Raw genomic sequence first — 25,560 nt, 5'->3', positions numbered from 1 at the left:
CATAACTTAATTTCTGAACTTATTTTTGTTTGTTTCTTTGTATGTATGGCTTACTTGGGTTGTTACCAACATCTGGTGAATATTTCATGTCAATAGCACCTTTGGAAATATATTTACTGAGAAAAATGATGACGTGTTCAATACTTATTTCCCCCGCTGTATTAAGCCACCATGAGCCTTGTGTTGAACCAGGAGTTACTTCAGACATGCATATTGAGAATGTCATGAATAAAGACAGGTAATTGAATCTTGAAGAACTTGTTCTGTTATACAAAAGCAATATGTTTCATTTTCTTAAAGCTATGTTTACTTCTTTTTTTTTTTTTGAGATCAAGAGCAATAAATTACTGAATTGTTAAAGTTTGAATGAATTAATAATTTCTCAATATTTTTTTATGAATAATTGTTGATTGTGTAGTGGGTCTGAGAGTACAGCGCCTGCAGCTCGGTAGCACAGAGGTTTGGAGCTGAATCCTGCATTAGAGAGAGCCCTGCATTGAAAGTGGAGAGGTTTTGTGATACAGCAAAAAGACAAGATCCCACATCGACAACTTCCACTTCTTCAAACAGAGGTCAGACTTCTTGACAAAAACAAAATGTCACACATTTATTTGGCATAATCCTCTCCATGTTGATTGATCTGTTCTATCTGGTAATATCTCTTATTGCTTTATAAGAATCTCTTCCAAACATGAAGACCAAAAACCTAATGGATAATAGGAGCAAGCCAGCAGTTACACCTGAATGTGAACTTCAGTGTTCTACAGGTAACCGACTTGTAAACTTGTACTACTCAGGGTTGCAGTGGTATGAGATTTTCACAGTACAAAAACTGTTTCAGAAATGATCGTGGTTTAATGGTCTCTGGTCCTGCTCATTAAAATGTGAGAGTCATTTTTAAATATCTAATATTTTTAAAAATCGTTTGTCATTGGATCATTTTTTACTCCTACTCCAATAACAATAAATATTATTACTTATACTTAAGTAATTATTTCTATAAGTACTTTTACTTGCATACAGCTTTTGGATATTCTGCCCACCTCTACTGTCACACCACATAGCCTAGATTGTCAAAACTGCATTTACTGTTTGAATTGTGTGATAAAAGTAACAGAATTTGAGACTTTTTGCTATATTTTTTACTAGAAACAAAGCTCATCACAGTTTACGGATGGAAAGGATGCAGTAAATAGCGTTAAGTTGGGCATCTACTGAAAATAGCATGGGCTAAAACCTTGATCTCGGGATTTAAGATTTGATATAGAGCAATAGTACATTACAGTACTTTAAATAAGCAAATGTGTGAGATATAACTCTCTTTTAACCATGAAACTGTCATACTGCTGCAACCCTAATATAATATACTGTATAAAAGTTAGTATGCACAGTGATCTTAAAACATTAAAGTGCAGTAGTAAAGACTGAACTTTAAACATGTTGTTTCAAGCAACTCCAGTAGCAGAAGAAAAAGGTCAGAGGACCATAGATATCATATAATAAAGGCTAGATGTCTCGTCCGCGCTGCTGGCCAATGGAGGTCGACGTCCGCACACGGCGGCCATCTTACCACAGGGTGCTCGCTCACTCGTAACATGGTGCATGTACTTTTAAATAACCATAACTTGCTCAATTTTCTACCGATTTTCAAACGGTTTGGTTTGTTATAAACGTCAGAGATGTAGCTATGACACTACATACATTTGAATAATTATAACAATGGACTTCCATATGAAAGAATTATAGCCACGTTAATAACGTTTGTAAGAAACCAAACCGTTTGTAAATCCGTCAAGATTTCAGCGAGATAAGAGGATTTGTGTGTGCTGATCACTCACCTTGATTCACAGCTTCCCTGTGGTAAGATGGCCGATCGGTGATGCCGGAAGTGACTCCGCCGTAAGACATCTAGCCTTTATTATATGATATCTATGCCGAGGACTGCTAATGTGAAGCCTAATACAGTTGTGTGTGTGCACTGTAATTTGACATTATTAAAAAACAACTTAAGAAAGCACATCCAAAGATGACACACTGAATGCAGGGAGACTGTATCATCCAAAAGGTATTTAAGATGCCAGTGTGTTGATGGCAAAAATGGAATTTTTGCTGTTGAAAAGTCTTTCCATGGTGCATCCACTCCAATCCATGTCCTGAAAAATACCTGGGGAGAGTCACAAAGGTCTGAGTGTGAATTGGATGAGTCCTGTGTTACCAGAGACTTTGCCCACAGAAGTGGTATTCTGCCATTTGAGTGTGACCACTTGCACTCTTTATCCTATTGTCCACGTGTTGGTCAAATACAGACTGATCTTGCAGAAGAAACATTGTGTATGATGGTTGACCAGAAGTGGTTTGGAGATGCAAGGAAACACCAGTTAATTGATCTGAAGAAGGAAACTCTGGCCGAAGGAGTTCCATTGTCAGTGTCTGTACAAATTGGAGACCAACTCAACAAATTGCATGTGTCTGTGTTTGAAAAAAAACAGCAGACTTGGCAGAGTAATGGTCTCGTATGATGTTAAGAAAAACTCTTGGTACTGCCCTTGCTCAATGCCAAGGAAATCTTGTATTCACAAGGCTGTTTCAAAGTGGCATCTCTTTCACCATCAGAAAGAGTTGTTCAAGAAGGTTGAAAGTGTGGAGGAAGTTCCTCCTGAATCACCTGAAGGAAAAAAAGATCCCAACAGCAGCTATCCACCATCTGACTCAAACATCAAAGAAATGATCCACTACATGATGACACACAAAAAACTTCCCAGTGAGCTTCCCAAGACATTACTAGATCATTCCAGAGATATAAAGTCCAACCAGTGCCTTCCAAGGCATCACAGAATTAAAATGTACCAAGTGCACAGCTGAAAGCTTCAGTGATCCAAGACTCATCACAAAAGATGCCAAGGTAGTGACATTTTCTGGTGTAATCCAAGGTATGGTTGATTATTGTAATATTACATTAAGATGTGCTTTCAGATATTGTTACGGATATTTTAGATTCATGCATTTATTTACTTCTTTCGGCATATCTACTTACTACAGACAGTGCCCACGCTGTGAAATGGTATATAGGTACCAAGAGTGGTCAGATGGAATACATCATTTCAATGAACACATTCTTTTGTCATTGCATCTGTGCATGTTCCTAAGAAACTCAGTACAGGTATGTCACAATCCCAATGCGTTGTTTTCCTATGAACTTTTAAAGTCGCTGGTTTTTTTTTTCATTCAATTCATTAATTCAATGTATTTTTTAACTTGTTTAATTCCAGAATAGTACGGCAGTAAGTAGGGTAATGGAAACATTACATTCAATTGAAGGTGGGCCTTTTCCTAAAAACAAGCCTATTTGCACTTTGAGGCCATGACAGAACTGGATTATCATTACAATCGTGTCACTTGTGGGCACTACCCAAGTGTAGTCGTCATGGATCTCCACAAAAAGGGAGCCTTTGGCATGCCTGGTATGTTTAAAAATTATAGTTTGATATATTTAAATGTTTATTTATAACTATAGTTTCTTAATTTATTCACAAAATATATTTATCCAATCACATCCACATTGTAAAGTTTTTCATTTCATGGGCATAAATTGCATTCATGCATAAATTGAAATGTAAATTAATGTAATCTAAATATATCCTACTTTGAAATACTATAGTCTTTGTTTCATTTTATTAATTGATTGTAGTGAGTGAAATTGACCCCCCTCCACCAAATGATGATGGCTACGTGGATAGTGAGAAGTTTTGGGAGGCAGTAACAGTAGAGATGATAAGCTGAGGTTTTTATACAAGTATGTCTCGCATCACTTTTCAGATATACAGCCTTTTACCTACGTTTCTTTCTTTAACCGCAGTTTAACTTCTTTCTCTTTAATTATTAGGTGGGATGAGGAACCCCTTCGTTGTGCCCCCAAGCTACAGCTTTTGGGCGCCATGGATTGGTATTCATACCAGATCATCCAACATCGTTCTCAACACAGAGTACGCTAAGCTTCATGTGTCACAAGACTCATCTGAGGATGACGTTCCACTTACAGAAGAAAGGCTTGCAGATGAGCTGCTAAATCTCCGTGTATGGTTTGTTTCATCACAAAAATATTTTAATTGAGATGTTTTGTCATGATGTGTAATAATTTTGTTACAATTTTTCTTTTTGGCTAGGTTGAGGAAATAAGGGCCTTTTGTATGGGATGTGGAATAGATCACAAAGGTTCTAAAATGGATTTAATTATCCGACTAAAAGAGAGGATGTCACCAATAGAGTCACCCTACAACAAGGTTTTGGAAAAAGTGTGGGGTGCATCTGGTAAGTCAGACTGTACAGTTATGTATTAGGGTGGCATAAAAGTATTGATATAACAGTTCTTGTTTACATAATCATTTTGCTGTTCAAATTGAGGCGATGTGATTTTTGTCATTTTTAAGATCTCTAATTTTAAAAATGTATAAAGATTGACATATTGAGTATTCATGGATTATGAATTGACATGTCTTTCACTTAGGTGGCTGGGCTGTTATAACCTGCTCTTGTGGGGTTGTGTACTCTGTGAAATTTAACATCAGAGCAGAGAGCCCTCGTGATTATGCTGATCTCCTGCTTTCATGGAAACATGTTCCCAATGTTACTGTGTACGACTACCCAAGGGGACTAGCCTCGCATGCAAACCATCGTTCAAATAAATTATTTAATCCTTTTGAGGGTCGATTACTGCAACCATCTGAAGAAAATATCAAGAAGGCATCAGAAAACCACAGGAAAGAACCAGCTGATCAAGATGGTCATCCTGTTACTGGTTCATGTGAGCATTATGTCTTGTCTGATGTGTTCCATCAGAACAACAGTGAGGATCTTAGGGATTCCTTGAGAAAGATTGGCCTTGTCCCGGAGCTTGCAGGAAAGATAAACAGTCAGAAAGCTGAGCAACTCTTTTCAGATATAAAAGAACTACTTCCTCAACATGAAGAAACTATCATCCCACATATTCCTTGCAAGAAATATTTTGTACCATAAAAATGTTGCACGGAACAATACGGTTTTGAAGCAGTTAAGAAAAGAACACTGAATTACAGTTTGATTGCAATGGAAAGATAATTTTGGGTGATGTATTATCACTGTGTGTATGCTTGTTTATATATATGTATGTGTGTGTGTGTATATATATGTGTGTATATGTAAATAAATGTGTATGTACTGTATATGCTTGTGTGTTTTAGGTGCAGCCGTGAATCCTCAATCCTCCAACACTGTTGATCCTGCAGCATGCAGTCAAATCAGGTATGAAGGTGCAGTTGTGGTAAAAAGTTAAGACATCTTTGATTGAGATGAAGTGATAATTCATGTTGTTTTTCCTTTTTTTAAGGCACCATTTGAAAAGCACACATCACAGTGTGACAAGCCCTTCTGGGCAGTGGAGGACATGCTTCCGGATAAAGCAGTTTGGGGCCAACGATTACCGGAACATCTTCAGAAAATGGTAGTCATTAGTTTGTGGCCATGCTAAAATTCTTAAAACATGATCTTAGTTCATGCTTTTTCATTTTATTTTTTCAGGTTGTAAGTGTATTGGACCGTAACAGTGACCCAAAGGAACGTATTGTTTCTGTGGGGTCCACTGTGCTGCTGCGTTCCGATTTTTCCGATCATTGGTTCCACCAATGCATACGAGTGTTAGGCCTGGTGTAAAATGCTCCGCCACTGACTGCCGAGGGGTACGGAGGAACTCAACAGAGTTCGGCTAACGGGGAACTCTACTGGAGCAAATAAGCGCATGTATTCAGTCCACCGGAGGGGAATGGTGCAGCAAGCCGACACAGAACGGGTTCCTAGCGCTACTGGCCACTTGGGCGAGTATACAGGAGGACACCGGCTCTACACGAAGGCTATAAAATCTAGCAAACGTGTTGGGTGTCGCCAAGCCCGCAGCTCTACATATATCTGTCAGCGAGGCGCCTTGAGCCAGCGCCCAGGAGGAATCAACACTTCTAGTTGAGTGAGCCCTCAACCCGAACGGGCAAGGCACAGTCCAGTGGGCTAACCTCTGCTTGGGGACAACCTTTCCCTTCTGCTGGCCTCCGTAACAGACAAAGAGCTGGTCTGAGGTCCTGAAGCTCTGTGTTCAGTCCACGTATAGGCATAAAGTGTGGACAGGACAGAGAAAAGCCAGGGCTAGGTCTGCCTCCTCCAAGGGCAGCATTAGCCGGTTCACTACCTAGTCCCTGAAAGGAGTGGTAGGAACCTTCGGCGTGTATAAGGGCCCTATCCAGGAAACCTTGAGATTATTACTTGTGACCAGGGCTTTCAAGTTTTATGAAAGTTTCCTCAGGCCCACCCAATTCTCTCCAGGTTTTCCTAGCAGTTCAATATTACTTATTGTTCATAACTGACCAGCACAAACAGAAATGTATTATAACAATTGATAAATCTGATAAAAGACTGACAAATTCATCCAGGTAAAATTAATTGTATTCTTTAAAACAGTTAGTTCCAGTCCTTGATTCTGATTGGTCAATAGCTGTGTTTTATTCACGATAAAACACGGTTTTGGCCGCTTCACAAAACTATTCTATGTATCACTGCACATCACCCTTAGCAACCACTCTTAGCAACGTAAACATATGTTTGTTCTCATTGATATTGTTCATTGAAGCTTATAGAGTATTGTGAGAGATCGAGTGAGCGAGTGTACCTTCATTTACAGTAGGGTCCGTGTACTTTTTGATAATTTCATTTCCTGTTTGGAATGGAATAACGAGAAATGAAAACCAGCTCGTTTGTTCGTTTTTTAGTTTAGTTTAAAAAACGAAAAATTTGATTTTGGCTCGATTTTTCATTTTTCGTTTGTGGTTTACAAATCGGTTTATGGGTTCAATATTTCATTTGCACAAGTGGGCGGCGCTGAAACGCCCCTTTCATCTGATTGGTCAAACCGCTCCGCCTTCAGTAAGCTACGAGCTTTTCTTTCTGTCAGGCAGAATAAGAGTCAGTACGAGTGCGGCACTGACAAATGCACTTTAATAAAATAATGTCTGAAACCACCACTCACTGTTAACTACACACAATATTTGAAGCAGAAATATGTTGCTGGTCACGTAATTCGTGCTGCTGCGACTTGCAAGCGACCCCAATAATGTGAACTACAGTATGACAGATTATTTTAGCATGATGTATTTCCCATTGATAAATACAGTGCAAATAGTTCCGTCTCTTTAGATAAAAGGGAAGTGGAAATAAAAATCAATAATAGGCTGAACTGTACCATGATAATATGTCCGTAACATTTATCACTCTCGTCTTTTATTTATATCAAAAGGCAGGTAGGCGTGTGTGACATGTAGGCTATAAATAATTTTGAAAATTGAATAGAAATAAAGTTTATATTTATGAATGTAAGCATGTGTAGCCTACTCAGTTCACATGAAAAGAAAGAGACAGAAAAGAAAGAAGCTAGAATCAGTGAACGTACATTAATACTGACAAAATTACCAGGTTTGGGATTCATTAAAATCATGTAAATTGAAGAGCACGGCATACCTTTAAAATGTTATTAGTTTTATTATAAAACTAATACAATTTTATTACATACTGAATTGGTCGATGTTTCTCTGAATTTTCTTTATTATGTTGGCTTAAGAAAGCCAGCATATTTGAATATTATTATTATTATTTATTATTATTATTATTATGAGAAATTGACTCCGCCTAGAACTTTAATGCTTCACCAAACTCAGCTCAGACCTTAAGACTGGTCTGACTCGCTTATATCTTTTCTAACTGGTCAGACTTATTTTCCCAAAAAATCCATTGACTTGCGTTATCTGAGCAATGAAGGCCGTACTACTTAATGCTGTCCACTAGAGGGGGCGACAGGATAATAAGTGTTTTCTACTCTTTCCCTGTTTGCATCAGATTAAATGACAAATAAATGCATTCATTTCATTCATAAACAGGCCATATCTGTGTATCCACTCTCTAGTTTATTTTAAGATATTGTTATTCACACTGGTTTTTGCATTTAATGTTTGTCCATCTGGAACTTTTATTTGTCATGAGCTCTATATTTAAAGATGTAGCCTACTAGAGAGAAAAAATAACACAAACACTGTTTTTACTTGGCAAATTTGTTTTCCTTTCAAGTAGGCTATAGCCTACAAGTTATCCTGCTTTTTGCCATGGCTTTGCCATACTGCCCAGAACAAACAATATTTTCTCCACACGAGATGTTTAAAAACCCTGCATGTAGTTTTTGTGAAGACGAGCGCATATCTTACAAAGGTGCATCTATCTATCTATCTATCTATCTATCTGTCTCTCTGTCTGTCTGACTGTCTGTCTGTCTGTCTATCTGTCTCTCTGTCTGTCTGACTGTCTGTCTGTCTATCTGTCTGTCTGTCTGTCTGTCTGTCTATCTGTCTCTCTGTCTGTCTGTCTGTCTGTCTGTCTGTCTGTCTGTCTGTCTGTCTGACTGTCTGTCTGTCTGTCTGTCTGTCTGTCTGTCTGTCTGTCTGACTGTCTGACTGACTGACTGAGCTTCCTTTGAGAAAAATAGCAGACCACCTTTTTTAAACTGTTATTTAAAACAGTGGTCTGCTATATTTCACAAAGGAAGCCCATTTGTGCGGTTGTTGTCGTTATACGAGAAAGACATTCTGAATATGAGCCTACTGTAAAATGAGCTGGCTTAAAAATGTGGATTGATCAGTGCAGAGTTATTCCAGACGCCTCCCGGTGCTATTTGTATTGGAATTGTGTAATCACAGATTATGAACAGATGTTTTCAGAGGTGGACAAAGTACACAACTTCCTTACTTGAGTGAAAGTACAGATATACTGGTCAAATATTACTCCGTTACAAGTAAAAGTTGTAAAGACCGATTTTTACTTAAGTAAAAGTACAGAAATAGCCTACTCGTTTTTAAAAGTACTTAAGTATCAAAAGTAAATGTCAATGCATTGTTTTATTATTGTTGCATTGTTGTGTGTAATACTTACAGTAGGCCTACCTTATGCCTCTGAATCTACGCCTGCCTTTCTACCCTCATATCAACATCACATTTATTTCTAGAACACAGTTCCAGTAATGGGATTTAATGTTTTTTGGCTTTTAGTATGAATATGTTAGCCTTACTGTTATCTATAAGCCAAAACAATGACAACATTTGCATTTAGAAGACCAAACCCAACGTTGAATATGAAAATCAGTTTCAAGTACAGTAAAAGTACAGTAGCCTACAGATACTCAAAAAGTGTACTTAAGTACAGTACTCAAGTAAATGTACTTTTTTACTGTCCACCTCTGGATGTTTTACGCATTAAGGATATATTCCCATTGGGTTGTTGGGTTTTCATGTTTAATGGGAACTTGAGACATAATGATTTTTATACTGTACAAACTGTGTCATCCCCTAACTCTAATGTAACAGTTATGGGTATGTCATCTACGGACATCTAATATTACGGACATATTATCATGGCACAGTTCAGCCTATTATTGATTTTTATTTCCACTTCCCTTTTATCCAAGGAGATATTTGAACTATTTGCACTGTATTTATCAATGGGAAATACATCATGCTAAAATAATCTGTCATACTGTAGTTCACATTATTGGGGTCGCTTGCAAGTCGCAGCAGCACGAATTACGTGACCAGCAACATATTTCTGCTTCAAATATTGTGTGTAGTTAACAGTGAGTGGTGGTTTCAGACATTATTTTATTAAAGTGCATTTGTCAGTGCCGCACTCGTACTGACTCTTATTCTGCCTGACAGAAAGAAAGAAAAGCTCGTAGTTTACTGAAGGCGGAGCGTTTTGACCAATCAGATGAAAGGGGCGTTTCAGCGCCGCCCATGTGTGCAAATGAAATATCGAGCCCATAAAACGATTTGTAAACCACTAACGAAAAATGAAAAATCGAGCCAAAATCTCATTTTTCGTTTTTTAAACTAAACTAAAACACGAATAAACGAGCTGGTTTTCATTTCTCGTTATTCCTTTCCAAACAGGAAATCAAATGAACAAAAAGTACACGGACCCAGTAAACATAGCATTTTCCTTCAGGTCCGTCCTATATACGTAATAAAAAATCGGTTTGAATGTCCGCTGCGATATCTTGTCCTTTTAACTAGGTTTTCCGTGTCCTAACACTAGTCAATTGTCAGTTGCGTCTTGCTTCTCCGTGTTTACAAGTTTCAGTCCTTTCAATATAAAAGTCTTCTCTAATGACTGACTCACTCATAAAGACAGTCTTTGCCGCCATCTAAAGGTGAAATAATGCAACTTATGTTGCTATTCACGGTCAGGGACTATTTTTCGCAGCGGAAGGAAGGATTTTAGTGATTTTACTTCATGAAAGTTGCATTGATACATATTTTTTGGCTTTAAAATTTGTATTGTGTGGTCTAATTAAAGATTAGACCTATTAGACCCATCTTTTTAACCAAGCATACACATAACACGCTGTCACATTTCTATTCAAATCCATTAAAGGATTGTACTGCATAAATTAGGTCAACCAGAAACACTTCCCATAACACAGAATGTTTTGCATCGTAAGAGGAATGGCATCTAGGCTAATATCACGTTCTTATCCAGAGGTTACTGTAGTCAGCTGGATCTGGTCCATATCCAAATCAGATGGCGGGCCTGAACCGTACGATGACCTCAGTGTAGCCCTGAATGTCAGCAGACAGAGGCAGTGACAAGACCAGAACCAGACAAGATCTCTATGAATCTAAGACCAGCTTCATCTCCTCCCTCCATATGCCGGCATGATATAGCGGTCAGCAAGGCACCACCTAACACGGGGCTCGTTGTAACACACATGGTTTAAGTGTATTTACTAGTTGCCATATGAACACCACTATATAGAGAAAAACTTGCGTCAAAATCCCCAAATCTTCCAGTGGCTTTGGGTATTCTTCAGTCCGTTTCTAAAGCCTCTGGATTAAATCCAATTTTAATAAATGCGAATTTCTGCCAAGTAAAAATTGCTCTCTTACTTTAATTGTAAAGCGATGTAAAGCTAAAGGGCTGTTTGGTGGACATTTAAATATTAGGAGTATGGCAACCAAACGTGAACAACTGGAAGACTTGCTTGTAAATTCTAATAATTGTTCAAATGGGGGAGTACAGATCGGAGTGCTTGGGTATCACCTGTGGAGTACCACAGGGGTCAATATTGGGTCCAAAATTATTTATTATGTTCATAAATGACATATGTAGAGTGACTAACCTCTTAAAATTTGTAATTTTTGCTGATGATACTAATATATTCTGTTCAGGGGAAAATCTGAAGCAGCTTTTGGAGGTGGTCACATCAGAAATTAATAAGTTAAAAATATGGTTTGACTTAAATTATCGTTAAATCTAGATAAAACTAAATTTATGCTGTTTGGTAATTGTAAAACCGACACACAAGTAAAAGTTATGATTAATAATGTTAAAATAGAAAGAGTGTATGAAAATACATTTTTGGGTGTGATTCTTGATCATAAAATTTGTTGGAAACCCCATATTAAATATGTTAGAACAAAAGTAGCGCAGAGTACTGGAGTAATGGGGAAAGCAAGGCATGTATTGAGTAAAAAAGCACTTTTTATTTTGTATTGTTCACTTGTGTTGCCTTATTTAAATGATTGTGTTGAAGTATGGGGCAACTCCTACAAAACCACCTTACAAACATTAAGCACAATACAAAAAAAAAGCAATTAGGATAGTAAATAAGGTAGGATATCATGAGCATACTAATTTACTATATTTAAAATTGCACACTCTAAAGTTTTAATGATCTTGTTAAATTTAAGACTGCTCAATTAATTTATAAAGCAATAAATAAACAGTTGCCTGGAAACATACAACAGTTATTCACAGATAGGGTTGGGGGTTATAACTTGAGAGGGGATTTAAATTTGAGTCAACATAGGACTCGGACAAAACTCAAAAGTATGTGTATTTCGATTTGTGGGATGCTTTTGTGGAATATGGTCTGAGCAGTTCGATCAAACAAAGTGTTAATATGTTGCAATTTAAAAAAAGGTACAAAAGTTTTATTTTTGATAAGTACAGAAGTGGAGAGTGTTAATAAGGTTCTGACTTTATCTTGTGTTTGTGTTATTATAAGTTATTATCTGGTTTACTGTAGTGTCACTTTCTATTTTACATGTGCCCAGCAACAGTTAGGCCAATCAGCAATCTCCCTTTTTTTTTTCTCCACCAATCAGACAGTCTCCACTAGCGCAACCCCGAACTGTTGTCAGTATGCATGTAACTTTCATCGGAGACACTCGCTCCATTCCCGATCCGATATACAGTATCTAGGGGGAAATATCTTTATTCTTCAGTTCTGCTTCATGCGTCCATGAGAATGTGAGTCTATGTAAATATTGTTGTCTGTTCCTTGCTTAGATTAATGTCGTATGTTTACGATTCCTTACACTTTACTCTGCCTATTGATGTGTGCTTTCCTGGAGCTAAATAACCAAACCAGATTTAGGCTATATGATAGTTTCATACTTTCCCATATCTTTGATGGTGTTTAGAGTGATTTCACCGTGTTTTTGGCTGTGCGCATCATAGGCTTTAACTCTGATCACGTGACACCAGCATGCGCTCTCTGCATGTTTTCGGATGTGGCGGCGATTTAACCCCTTCTTAGCCAAATGTTATAGCGCTGAGTTTTGGTGGTTTCCAGCCAACCAGGCAGTTTAATAATTTATGTCTGTGCAATTTAAGACAGTATTATATGTACCAGTTGTATAGTATTTTGCACTTTTGAGATATATTGTTTATTGTTATATTCATTGTAGTGATTTAGACATCTTCTTTTTCATACCTCAATTGCATTTATTGTTACAATTGTGTATGCATACTTATTATTCATGAGTCTATTTTATTTTCTGTTTTATTTTAGAAACCATGAACAAAACTCACATCGTCTATGTCAAACTGTTTCATTAAAGAGTGGCATGAGAGTGTAAAATTCGTCCTCATTATTGTTCTGACCGGACAACCTGGGGAGATTGAGGATTTTGTATCAACCCTAAGTACAGTCCTTCTCAGAGGTCACAAGTTTGGGTCTCCTTCCCGACACCTCTTTTATATGGTCCTTCGAGCCGGATCTTCAGTTTCCTCAGCTCTACAATGGATCACACTCGTCCGCGCCGTGATATCCGTCGGCCTCGCTACCTCGATGACTTCCTGGTGAATATCCCGCCACGTCGTCCTTCTTCTCTCACACTCCATGGCCACTCCAACGAGGGAGCAGCTTTTCAATCTCCTGCTCCAGTCATCACTCCAGATCCAGCTGGACCTGCGCCTCAGAACCTCAGCTCCGAAGCAGTCATGTCAGCTTTGCAGGAGATGAAAGAGGAGAACAACCAGCTCAGGCGAGAGATGCAAAGCCTCTTCAATTCTCTCTCCCTGAGAACAGCGCCTCAGCCTCAATACCTCGATCCAAGGCATTCTGTTCAGTTTGAGGACAGCGCCACCTCATATATGCCTTATCATCTTCCTGAGAGAACATCAAGGCTGCATACTGAGAGAACATCCACTCCTAATCGCAATCTTCAAGCAGTAGTAGATGATCTTCCGCCTTGGCCTGACGCTGTACCAATTCCTCCCTGGAGCGAGCCTCTACCTCCTCCACCTCCAGCTGACGTGCCGCTACTTCCTCCGCCGCCTCCGGTGTCATATTTACCTTCATATGAGGTAGGGATTCAGTCCCATCCAGTTTATGTAGAGCCGTATACTCTCCCACACAATACATACTCTGTGGAGACGACATACAGAGGGCCAAAGCCGGACATTCCATGTTTCACACATGATGATCCACGCCAATATGCCCGCCTCAAGATAGCGCTTGACAACCTCTTGCCCAGAGATGCAACTGAGCGGTTCAAATACCAAATACTAGTTGATCACCTCAAGTTCGAAGACGCGCTCCTCATTGCAGACTCCTACAGTAATAGTCCAACTCCCTACTCAAAGACAATGGCCTCACTGACTGAAATGTATGGGCAACCTCACAAACTAGCCCTGCAGCGCATCAATGAAGTCCTGGCCGAGCCTCCAATCAGAAGTGGGGATAGTCGAAGTTTTCGCCTCTTCGGCCTCAAAGTCAGAGCTCTGGTCGGTATGTTAGATCAACTAGGCAAGGAGGGCAAGACTGAGCTGGATTGCGGGTCACACACTTCACGACTTCTGTCCAAGTTGCCGCATGAACTCAGAGCACAATTCAAGCGTTACATAGACCCCATCCGCACTCCGATACCTACCTTGGTGCACTTCTCTAATTGGCTTGAATACGAGGTCCGTGTTCAGGATGAGGACTATCAACCTTACCATTCACGGTCTCCACGAGACGAACACCAGAAGGGCTTCAAGCCCAAGTTGCAGAAGTCCAGTGCACGCCCTACCACAGTTTTGCTCGGCTCTGATCCTTCTCCTAAGTCACCTGAGTCTTCGTCACAAGTTCGATCTCACGTCAGCACTAAACTTGAGAAACCTAAGAAGTATTGCCCCTTTTGTGATGACATTCAACATTACTTCAATCAGTGTCCAGAGTTTAAGAAGTTTTCCACTGATCAGAGAGCGTCATGGATCAAAACTGGCAAGCGCTGCTGGAGATGTGGCAGAAATCACCTTGCTGCTCAATGCTATCTCAAGGCTAAGTGCCAGCAGTGTAATCAGACACACCTTGATATACTGCATGAGGTCAACACTCCCGCGACCAAATCAGCCCATCCAACCGCAGCGACTGGACAACCAGCTACCTACTACCTCGATCCAGACCTTAGGAGTAGCTGTGTATTGCTGAAGATGGTCAAAGTTCTTCTCCACAATGGCAAACATAGACTAGAGACTTATGCCATCCTCGACGATGGCTCTGAACGCACCATCTTGCTTCACAGTGCCGCTCAAAAGCTACACCTCAAGGGACAGAGTGAGGACCTGGCGCTCAGAACTATCCGTCAAGAGGTGAAGACTGTTTCAGGAAAGTCAGTGTCATTCTCCATATCCTCATCTGCCCATCCTCGGAAACAATTTCGCATCCACGAAGCCTTCACTGCGGCAGAGCTTGGCCTTTCCCAGCATTCTCATCCTGTCGAGGCCCTACAGAAAACATATCGTCATCTCAGAGGCCTCCCGCTACATTCAATCAGCCAAGCGCAGCCACTTCTCCTCATTGGTTCAGACTACCCCCATCTTCTCTCTCCAGTTGAGCCTGTGCACCTAGGTCCACCAGGGGGCCCCGCAGCATTGAAAACTCGTCTCGGTTGGACTCTGCAAGGTCCTGCCAAAGTCCTGCTGCACCAGACCTCCACCCCCCAGTGTCTCCTTATTAACACTCCCACTTCCTCTACTGACCTTCTCAGTCACGTGTCCAGATTATGGGAGATGGACATTCTTCCCTATCGTAGCGAAAAGCACATCACCAGGTCAAAACAGGATAAGGCGGCCATCAAACTGCTGGAGGAGAAGACAGTCAGAGTTAACATTGACAACGTGCAGAGATATGCCACCCCACTGCTCTGGAAGGAAGGTCTTCCTCCTCTCAGTGCCCCAAAGGAAGCTGTCCTGAGTCACCTACGAGGCACAGAGAGTCGTCTCGCCAAAGACCCAGTCAAGGCTGCATCATACAGCCAAGAAATCAATAAACTGGTGGATTCGGGTTACATCAAGAAGCTCACATCACCTGAGGACCAGAGCAGGCAATCATGGTATATCCCACATCACATGGTCCATCACAATGGCAAAGACCGCATCGTATTCAACTGCTCATTCACCTTCCAAAACACTAGCCTGAATGAACATCTACTTCCAGGGCCAACCCTAGGTTCCAGTCTCCTCGGTGTCCTGCTCCGTTTCAGGCAATATCCCACTGCGGTGAGCAGCGACATTAAGGGGATGTTTCATCAGGTCCGCCTCCTGTCTGAGGATCAGCCCTTCCTCCGCTTCCTATGGAGGGACATGAACCGCAGCAACAAGCCTGACATCTACCAGTGGCAAGTGCTCCCTTTCGGCACCACCTGCAGTCCCTGCTGCGCGACCTTTGCCCTCCAAAAGCACATCATTGATCACAGCAACCTTGATGAAGATACTCGTCTTTCAATGGAGAACTGTTTTTATGTAGACAATCTTCTTCAAAGCTTCCCATCCATCTCAGAAGCAAAGCAGCTCATCCGCAAACTTCAGACTCTGCTCCAATCAGGTGGCTTTGAGCTCCGTCAATGGGCCACCAACGTTCCAGACATCATCAGTCATCTGCCACCTGAACTCAAATCCGAGAGCAGAGATCTGTGGCTATCAATGGAGGGTGCAGATCCCCCAGAACGGACTCTCGGGCTGCACTGGCACTGCAGAACAGATACTCTCACCTATCGCCTTCGCCACACAAAGCAACCTGAGCCCACAATGCGCAACATTTACCGAGTCCTAGCTCAACAATATGACCCTCTAGGGCTACTCATTCCCTACACTACTCGGGCCAAAATCCTGGTGCAGAGCCTCTGGGGAAAGAAACGGGACTGGGACGATCCTCATCTTCCCGAGGATCTGCTCCAGCTGTGGCAGGCGTGGGTGAGTGAACTTCCATTACTTCCTAACGTAACTGTTAATCGTTGTTATGTCCACTCAGACACCGACCTCCCAGCGGCCTCCCAGAGCATCCACATTTTCTCAGATGCTTCAGAGAGGGCCTATGGATCGGTCGCCTACCTGCGTACTGTCAGCGCCGATGATGATGTCCAGGTAGCGTTCCTAGCGGCCCGTTCCCGTGTTGCTCCAGTCCGCCAGCAGTCCATCCCGAGGCTGGAACTCTGCGCTGCCCACCTCGGAGCCCAGCTTGGTGCAGTCCTGAAACGAGAGCTCACAGTCTCCATCTCCTCCGTCACCTACTGGACCGACTCCACCACCGTGTTGGCTTGGTTGCTGTCTCCTTCCTGCCGCTATAAGGTGTTCGTCGGTGCCAGAGTTGCGGATATCCAGGAATTAACTGAGAGCAGCTCATGGCGCTATGTCCACTCCAGTGAGAATCCTGCTGACGATATAACTCGCGGACTGACCCTCTCACAGATCCAGAGTCACAGCCGCTGGAGATCTGGACCTGCCTTCCTTCATGAAAATGAGTCAACCTGGTCTTCCTGTCCAGACATTACATGCCCTGATGATTCAACAGAGCTGCGCAAATCCAAGTTTTGTGGCGTCATCTCTACTTCCCCTCATACACCTTTACCTGACACTAGCCAGTTTAACAGCTTCCAAGAGCTACTGGAAGCCACAGTTCGAGCATGTCACGGGGCGGCCACAGCTGAGTCTTTCAGACAAGCTGAACTCTCTCTCTTCAGACAAGTGCAAAGTGACTGTTTTCCAGAGGAGTTTGCTCTCATCTCCTCCCAAAAGCCCATTCCATCCAGCAGTAGGCTTATCACTTTGGCCCCAGAATACGACCCAGAGACTCAGTTAATCCGTGTCGGGGGCCGACTAAGACGCTGTGAATCCCTCAGCTCAGGCACTTTGCATCCCTTTGTCTTAGACCCTCATCATCCCATCACTAAGTTGATCATTGCTGATTACGACAGCAAGCTTGCACATCCAGGCCCTGAAAGAGTCTTCGCTGAGCTACGCAGAAGGTTCTGGATCTTGCGAGGTAGAGAGGCTGTCCGCAAGCAGCAACACCACTGTCCAGAGTGCCGCAAGTGGCGCAGCCAACCCATTATTCCCAAAATGGCCGACCTCCCGCCTTCCAGTCTAAGGTTACACCATCCAGCTTTCTACTCAACTGGCATGGACTGTTTTGGTCCTTTCCTCATTAAAATAGGGAGGCGCAATGAGAAGCGATGGGGCATAATATTCAAATGCCTCACCACACATGCAGTGTACCTAGATCTGCTGGCCAGTATGGACACTGACTCGTTCCTCATGAGTCTACGCCGTTTCATCTCTAGACGGGGAAAACCTCACGAATTGCTGTCCGATCAAGGTACAAACTTTAAAGGTGGCAGCTCAGAACTTCAAGAGGCCTTCAACTCCCTTGCCCCCGCTCTGCAGTCACAACTCGCTAGCCAGCAAATCCATTTCCGCTTCAACCCACCTAGTGCCCCTCATTTTGGGGGTTCCTGGGAGCGAGAAATCCGCACCATCAAGTCAGCGCTGCATGCAATACTGGGATCACAAACGGTCACCGAGGAGGTCCTCAGAACCATCCTTACTGAAGTGGAGAGCATTGTCAACTCCAAACCGCTTGGTTACACTTCTTCTGATGTGGCAGACCCAGATCCAATCACTCCAAATGTGCTGCTGATGGGGCGGCTGGACCCATCTACTCCGCAGGTTGTTTACTCAGGTACAGAGCTCCTCAGTCGCCGCAGATGGCGACACTGCCAGGTCTTAGCGGATCAGTTTTGGATCCATTTTATCAGGAACTACTTACCATCTCTCCAGAGCCGCTCCAAATGGCAACAAGACCAAGAGGACATCCGTATTGATGACATTGTTCTTGTTGTTGACCAGCAGCTTCCGCGTGCCTTGTGGCTTGTTGGCAAAGTCACAGACGTTTTTCCTGGAGCTGATGGCAGGATTCGTATTGCTCAGATTCAGATCAAAGACAAATCCTACACCAGACCTGTCGCCAAGCTCATCAAGCTGCCTGCACTTCCTCGAGACATTCCTGACTGACTCGTGTTCAACTTTGCTGCCCAAAGTTGGGGGCGGCTGTTAATAAGGTTCTGACTTTATCTTGTGTTTGTGTTATTATAAGTTATTATCTGGTTTACTGTAGTGTCACTTTCTATTTTACATGTGCCCAGCAACAGTTAGGCCAATCAGCAATCTCCCTTTTTTTTTTCTCCACCAATCAGACAGTCTCCACTAGCGCAACCCCGAACTGTTGTCAGTATGCATGTAACTTTCATCGGAGACACTCGCTCCATTCCCGATCCGATATACAGTATCTAGGGGGAAATATCTTTATTCTTCAGTTCTGCTTCATGCGTCCATGAGAATGTGAGTCTATGTAAATATTGTTGTCTGTTCCTTGCTTAGATTAATGTCGTATGTTTACGATTCCTTACACTTTACTCTGCCTATTGATGTGTGCTTTCCTGGAGCTAAATAACCAAACCAGATTTAGGCTATATGATAGTTTCATACTTTCCCATATCTTTGATGGTGTTTAGAGTGATTTCACCGTGTTTTTGGCTGTGCGCATCATAGGCTTTAACTCTGATCACGTGACACCAGCATGCGCTCTCTGCATGTTTTCGGATGTGGCGGCGATTTAACCCCTTCTTAGCCAAATGTTATAGCGCTGAGTTTTGGTGGTTTCCAGCCAACCAGGCAGTTTAATAATTTATGTCTGTGCAATTTAAGACAGTATTATATGTACCAGTTGTATAGTATTTTGCACTTTTGAGATATATTGTTTATTGTTATATTCATTGTAGTGATTTAGACATCTTCTTTTTCATACCTCAATTGCATTTATTGTTACAATTGTGTATGCATACTTATTATTCATGAGTCTATTTTATTTTCTGTTTTATTTTAGAAACCATGAACAAAACTCACATCGTCTATGTCAAACTGTTTCATTAAAGAGTGGCATGAGAGTGTAAAATTCGTCCTCATTATTGTTCTGACCGGACAACCTGGGGAGATTGAGGATTTTGTATCAACCCTAAGTACAGTCCTTCTCAGAGGTCACAAGTTTGGGTCTCCTTCCCGACACCTCTTTTATAGAGAGGGTGAATGATCATTCATTATGGTTGTAAATGCTGCTTGATAATGGTTTTTGTTTATGCTTTTTTTTCTTTGTCTTAATATTAAGATAAAGCATTATTTTAATTTAGTCGGTTTTTTTTGTTTTGTTTTTGTATTATTTAAAACGTTATGTTTGATTTATCTTGTTCGATTGTGAATTGGTTTGGGTAGTTACTGGGGATATAGGTCTTGATAAGCCTAGGGCTTCTACCTATCCCTTTTCGAACAGGTTGATTATTAAGCTAAAAAAAAAAAAACTTGTTTATTTATTTGTATGGATATTTCATACGCATTGCTGTTTTGTTTAATTTTATTATTATTTTATTAATTGTTCGAAATAAAGATTTCATTCATTCATTCATATTGATTTTCTTGGACTGTCAGAGACCTGGTTAACTCTTTCATCTCCGGAGGCACTTATTGTTATGCCAGGATATAATGTTTTTAGGAAAGACCGAGATCATGGGAAGGGAGGGGGAGTTTTATTATATGTGAAAAGTACTATAAACTGCAAACAAATTGAATGGCTTGGTGAAACTGATATTGTGTTGATGTTAACATCTCACTTTCAGTTGAAATGACATTTAGTTTAATCTGTCTATATCGATAACCTTCAGCGAAGCTTGAGTTCTATGATCAGTTAAAAAATCTCCTCCATAGTCTGGATTTTAACAAGGAGGTCATATTGATCGGGGATTTTAATGTCAATTGGAGTGATAAGGGTGGTAGAAAAAAGCTAAAAAATATTACAGACTATTTTAATCTTACACAGTTAATTGAACAACCCACAAGAATAACTAATCGATCTGAAACTAAAATAGATTTACTGTTCACAAATAGACCAGAACGCATTACTAAGACCCTTAATTTAATGACAGGGCTGTCAGATCACAATATCATTCTTTTTGACAGGAAGCTAAAAAAATATAGTTTTCTCCCCTCAGCCAAAACAATATGTAAATATGAATCAGTTCCAATTGGTCAACAGGAAAACCTTGGGGTAGCATTAGGAGAGATTGCATGGAACGGGGTCCTCTCTAAAGGAGATCTGGAGAGTGACTGTGATCAACTTACGTCAACAATTAATAAAGTTATGGGACCCTACCTCAGAGAGCGGAGCCATAAGAAAAGCAGGGACACATTGCCCTGGCTAAATGTAGAATGTAGGAAACTTATGACATATTTTAAAAGACATTTTAATTTCTCTGAGCAAGCTCTCAACTGGATAAAATCAGACTTGTCCTGTAGAAAGCAATGTGTTCGTATTAATGACTCAAAGTCTCCATTTAGTGAATGTCCAGTAGGGGCCCCTCAAGGCTCCATACGTGGTCCGATCTTGTTCACACTTTATATTAATGACCTGCCAGAGGCATGTAAAAATGTTGATGTCCAGATGTATGCAAATGATGATGTAATCTTTACACATGATAAGAACTATTTAGAGATAGCATCCACACTTACATCAGCAATGGCTCACATTGATGACTGGCTCACTAAGTCATGTCTCTCAAAAGCGTCAGTATATGATGCCTTGGGATGAGAACGGGCTGATTTAAACACTAAAAAACAGTCTGTATGGCGTTCAGCCGTTCACCAAAAAAAGTATGAAGGTGTCACATTCTAATGTGTTCTTTAGAGGACAGGAGCTTGATATTGTCAATGAATTTAAGTATTTAGGAGTTATATATGACTCCACCTTAACATTCAAATATCATGTAAAAAAGGTGGTAAATAAAGTTAAATTCAGTTTGCAGAATTTTAAACAAGTTAGGCCATTTCTCTACACCAAAGCAGCCAAGTTGTTCCTATATACTATGATTTTTTCACATATTGAGTATTGTTTTATAAATTGGTCATTAACTAGCATATCGAGTCTTAAAACTATTGAATCTCTATTTAAGAAAGCCATAAAAACTTTTGATAAAAAGGCATTGTCATTTCCCCATTGCAATATTTTAGAGAGACATAATTTTTTAAGTTTTGACAATTTCAAACGTTTCAAGTACATTTGTCTAGTTTATAAGGTGTTCAATAATCTTGCTCCGCCTCCGCTGCATGTCTTTTTTCAAAAACTTGCAAGCGGAGGTAGTACACGGGCCTCTGTAAAAGGGGACTGTATGATACCATTTAGACGTACCACCTTTGGACAAAATGTATTGTCAATAATAGGCGGTAAATTTTGGAATAGCTTGCCCCTTGTGATACGAGAGTGTCCTACATTCACCACCTTTAAAACTCAATTAAAACAGTGGCTCTTAGAGAACCAGAGATGTACTCATTTTTAACTGTAACATTTATCAGTCATACTCACTGTTAAATTAAATGTAGTATAGTGGTGAATGTATAATGTCATTGTTATCATGAATTTTTGTCTTGTTTGTTTGTATTGTCAATGTATATTTTTATCTATGTGTACTGTTGTCATAGTGAATGAATGTTGTATGATTGTTGGTTATCCTTTTGTTAGTTTTTATGTTACCGGCCTAGGGACTGCAGATGAAAAGTAGTATCTTTTTACTAATTCTGGCATATTTACATGGTGTATTTTCATACAACAATGTACATGAATATGCATGGTCCCTATTAAATAAATAAATAAATAAATAAATTGAGGATATTGCAGTTAAAAATAGGGTAACATATCTTGGTATACAAATTGAATATAATAAAAGATGAATATATGTGTTCAGCAAACTTCAAACCTATTTTTACCAAAACACACACAAAAAAAAAGCAATTGCTGGTTACAAAGGGAACTGTCCTTAAAAGGCAGAAGAATCCTCACTAAGGCTCTCGTTTGGCATACGCAGCTCTGACTCTTTTTGTGATAAAAATAAAAATAAGTCTCATTACATGAGAAAATGAGTTATATTAAAGGATAAGTTCACTTCAGAATTTATTTTTCCTGATAATTTACTCACCCCTATGTCCTCCAAGATATTAATGTCTTTCTTACTTCTGGCGAAAAGAGATTAAGGTTTTTGAGGAAAACATTCCAGGATTCTCGTTCTCCGTGTTCATTAGTTTACGATCTGTCTAACAGTCCTGTCTAATACGTTATTATGATGCGTTCAAGTCATCTCGTATAGATCGTATTTACGTGTTGAACGCACATGAACGCCACCACAATGTCATAAATACGAGTGGGAAGCTCGGGTTGGGTGTCGCCAAGCCCGCAGCTCTACATATATCTGTCAGCGAGGCGCCTTGAGCCAGCGCCCAGGAGGAATCAACACTTCTAGTTGAGTGAGCCCTCAACCCGAACGGGCAAGGCACGCCTTGGGTTTGATACGCCAAGACAATAGCATCCGGTGGGCTAACCTCTGCTTGGGGACAGCCTTTCCCTTCTGCTGGCCTCCATAACAGAGCTTCAGGACCTCAGACCAGCTCTTTGTCTGTGTTCAGTCCACGTATAGGCGTAAAGTGTGGACGGGACAGAGAAAAGCCAGGGCTAGGTCTGCCTCCTCCAAGGGCAGCATTAGCAGGTTCACTACCTAGTCCCTGAAAGGAGTGGTAGGAACCTTCTGCAATTATCCGGGCCGAGGTCAACGTGAGAGTAAGCCGGCCCAAATTCTAGGCACAATTCGTAGACCGAAAATGCTTGCAGGTGCCCTACCCTCTTGATGGAAGCCAATGCAACAAGGAGAACAGTTTTCATAGACAGAATTTGTAAATCCACTGATTGCAGAGGTTCAAGTGGGATGCCGTAAGCACCAGAGACAAGTCCCAAAAGGGTATAGAGAGTGGGAGAGGAGGATTTTACCTTCTCACCCCCCTCAGGAACCTGATGATCAGGTCGTGCTTTCCTAACGACTTACCTTGAACTGCATCATCGTAATGTGCGGCAATCGAGGCCAACATACACTTTCAAGGTGGAGGGAAACAGCCTTCGCTGTTCAATCAGCCTTCAAACCAATCATTTCTGTTGAAATTTGGGTGTCCCCAAGCGGACAGCGGACAAATGGATAGTAGTGACATCAGTGGCAATCCACCTGTCACTCAAGTGGCCACACCCTTAATTATGCAGAACTTTAAGGCTTAATATAATTTAAACGAACAAGTTCGTCAAAATTCACCCCTCCGTCATAGTTTTCACAAAGGGCAAAATTAGCTGTATAGACCAAAACCACTTTTTGCACCAGGCTGTAAACATATTTTTCTGTTGTAAACTTGGGCATTTTAACATGGGTGTCTATGGGATTGACTCTCTTTTGGAGCCTGTCTTTAGCGGCCTAGTAGATGAAGTTTAAGTCACTTCCGTGTTGGATTCAAGAGAGAGACTGGAAGCGCATCTGTGCCAGGGGTTCCCTCGGTCAGGGAGTAAAACAACTAGCAATGCAACGTGTCCGGAGAGGCAAACAGATCTACGCCTGGGATGTGGTCTGAAGCGACCTCAGATGCTTCTGACTCCATAGGAGGAGATGGCGGGCGAGTTGCGACATGTAGACCACCTGTCCCACAAAAGAAAATATGCTTTGTTATCAATTACATTTTTTTCCTATGAAAATTTTTAAGTCTTCTCTGTCTTCTTCAAGGGTCATGAAAGACTAAACCAAATTTTCTGAGATTTTAACAGAGGTATGTGTGTTGAACACAATTGAAGACAATGTTCATTGTCTATTTTCATCTTCCGGGTTTAAAATCTTCATCGGCAGAGCACTATAGTACTTTGATGACTCATCGGTGTCTCATAATTATTCATGACTGAGTTTTCTTATCCAATGAGAAGACACTTGCTCTTAATTATTCATGACACCACGTGGAACTTTCCCAATGACAGACATGTCAAACTATGATATCGCGTAGTAGATGAGAATGGCAATGATGGGACGCGCGTTTGTTTTCGTGGTGCAAATGTTCCAGTGCATCTTTCCCTGCGATGCTGCCCGGGCTAGACTAACCCTAACCCTAACCCTGGCCATCAACCACGGACACATCTAATGGTGGACTTCGGCCTTGTACACCAATGCAGGTTTAGTCTTGCATGTATGCATGTACATTTATATGTTTTAAATATAATTATGATTACTGTAGGCTAATATATGTAGCAGGGCATTCAGTTACTTTTGAAAGGACAAAAATAAGGTGTCAGTGTATTTCATTAGACTTTAACTTTGTCAGATATAAAAAATAAAAAAAATCTAGCGTTTCCTCACGTTTTACCACTGATTTTTAGTGACAGTCGATATGCATGGGCCACTGGCGATGACAGTTCCCCCCCCTCCCAATTACTTACCCTCTGTTTTTACAATATTTTTTACATCTCCTTACTTAAATGAGATTTAACATTAATTTATCAAAGTTTGATTGGATTTATTAATTTATTTAGAAAATAACAATTAAAAATGTATGAAAATACCTGCATTATATGCATATTTACTTTCGAGGTGAAAATATGTATATAAAAAAATTATAACAGCAATATATTCAAGTGAAATTCGCGGAACATTTTGATTGATCAGCGATTCGACGTCCGAACGAACTGACTCCCTGAAAAAAAACAAAAAAACAATTCTGAGCTATGAATAAAAAATGATAGAATTCATTTCTTTTCTCATTTTATTTGTCTTATATCTTAGCATTTTAGTGTAGAATAAGTAAAGCTGTTTGTGGTTAGAATGACAATTTTTTTAAAGTTATATTTTTAGGTTGATTATACAGCTCTCAGCAGCGCTCGTCAATGTCAAAATGATCGAAATGGCCAATCAAATCAAAGAAGGCGGGGCTTACTTTCTCACTGTCACAAAGCAACGAGAGATCATGGAAAGATGTCAGTATTAGACAATTAATAGAAATGTTCAG

The 25,560-nt window shown here is 40.7% G+C and overlaps 2 protein-coding genes across 3 annotated transcripts; both read left to right on the top strand.

Moving 5' to 3' along the window:
* The first annotated feature begins 1,250 nt into the window (after nt 1–1,250).
* On the top strand, nt 1,251–9,172 carry LOC309475478 (uncharacterized protein). Its single transcript, XM_082138266.1, has 6 exons — nt 1,251–1,971; nt 2,237–4,074; nt 4,164–4,308; nt 5,217–5,277; nt 5,363–5,476; nt 5,554–9,172. Exons 2-6 carry the CDS (start codon nt 3,889–3,891, stop codon nt 5,558–5,560), a joined length of 513 nt encoding a protein of 170 aa, XP_081994392.1. The 5' UTR covers nt 1,251–1,971; nt 2,237–3,888; the 3' UTR covers nt 5,561–9,172.
* Nucleotides 9,173–13,748: 4,576 nt separating this feature from the next.
* Nucleotides 13,749–20,120, top strand: LOC309475326 (uncharacterized protein). Of its 2 annotated transcripts, none has more exons than XM_082138056.1 (2): nt 13,749–19,002; nt 19,547–20,120. In XM_082138056.1, the coding sequence occupies exon 1, from the start codon at nt 13,990–13,992 to the stop codon at nt 18,673–18,675; it is 4,686 nt and encodes a 1,561-aa protein (XP_081994182.1). In that variant the 5' UTR covers nt 13,749–13,989; the 3' UTR covers nt 18,676–19,002; nt 19,547–20,120. The 2 variants fall into 2 exon arrangements, with proteins under 2 accessions (XP_081994182.1, XP_081994181.1); XM_082138055.1 differs by having other exon boundaries at nt 13,749–19,012.
* Nucleotides 20,121–25,560: the final 5,440 nt, after the last annotated feature.

This window comes from Leuciscus leuciscus (genome assembly GCF_965113295.1).
Source record: "Leuciscus leuciscus genome assembly, chromosome: 15".
NCBI lineage: Eukaryota > Metazoa > Chordata > Actinopteri > Cypriniformes > Leuciscidae > Leuciscus > Leuciscus leuciscus.
The sequence above is the reverse complement of the archived record's forward strand: the minus strand, read 5'-3'. Positions and strand labels throughout refer to the sequence as shown.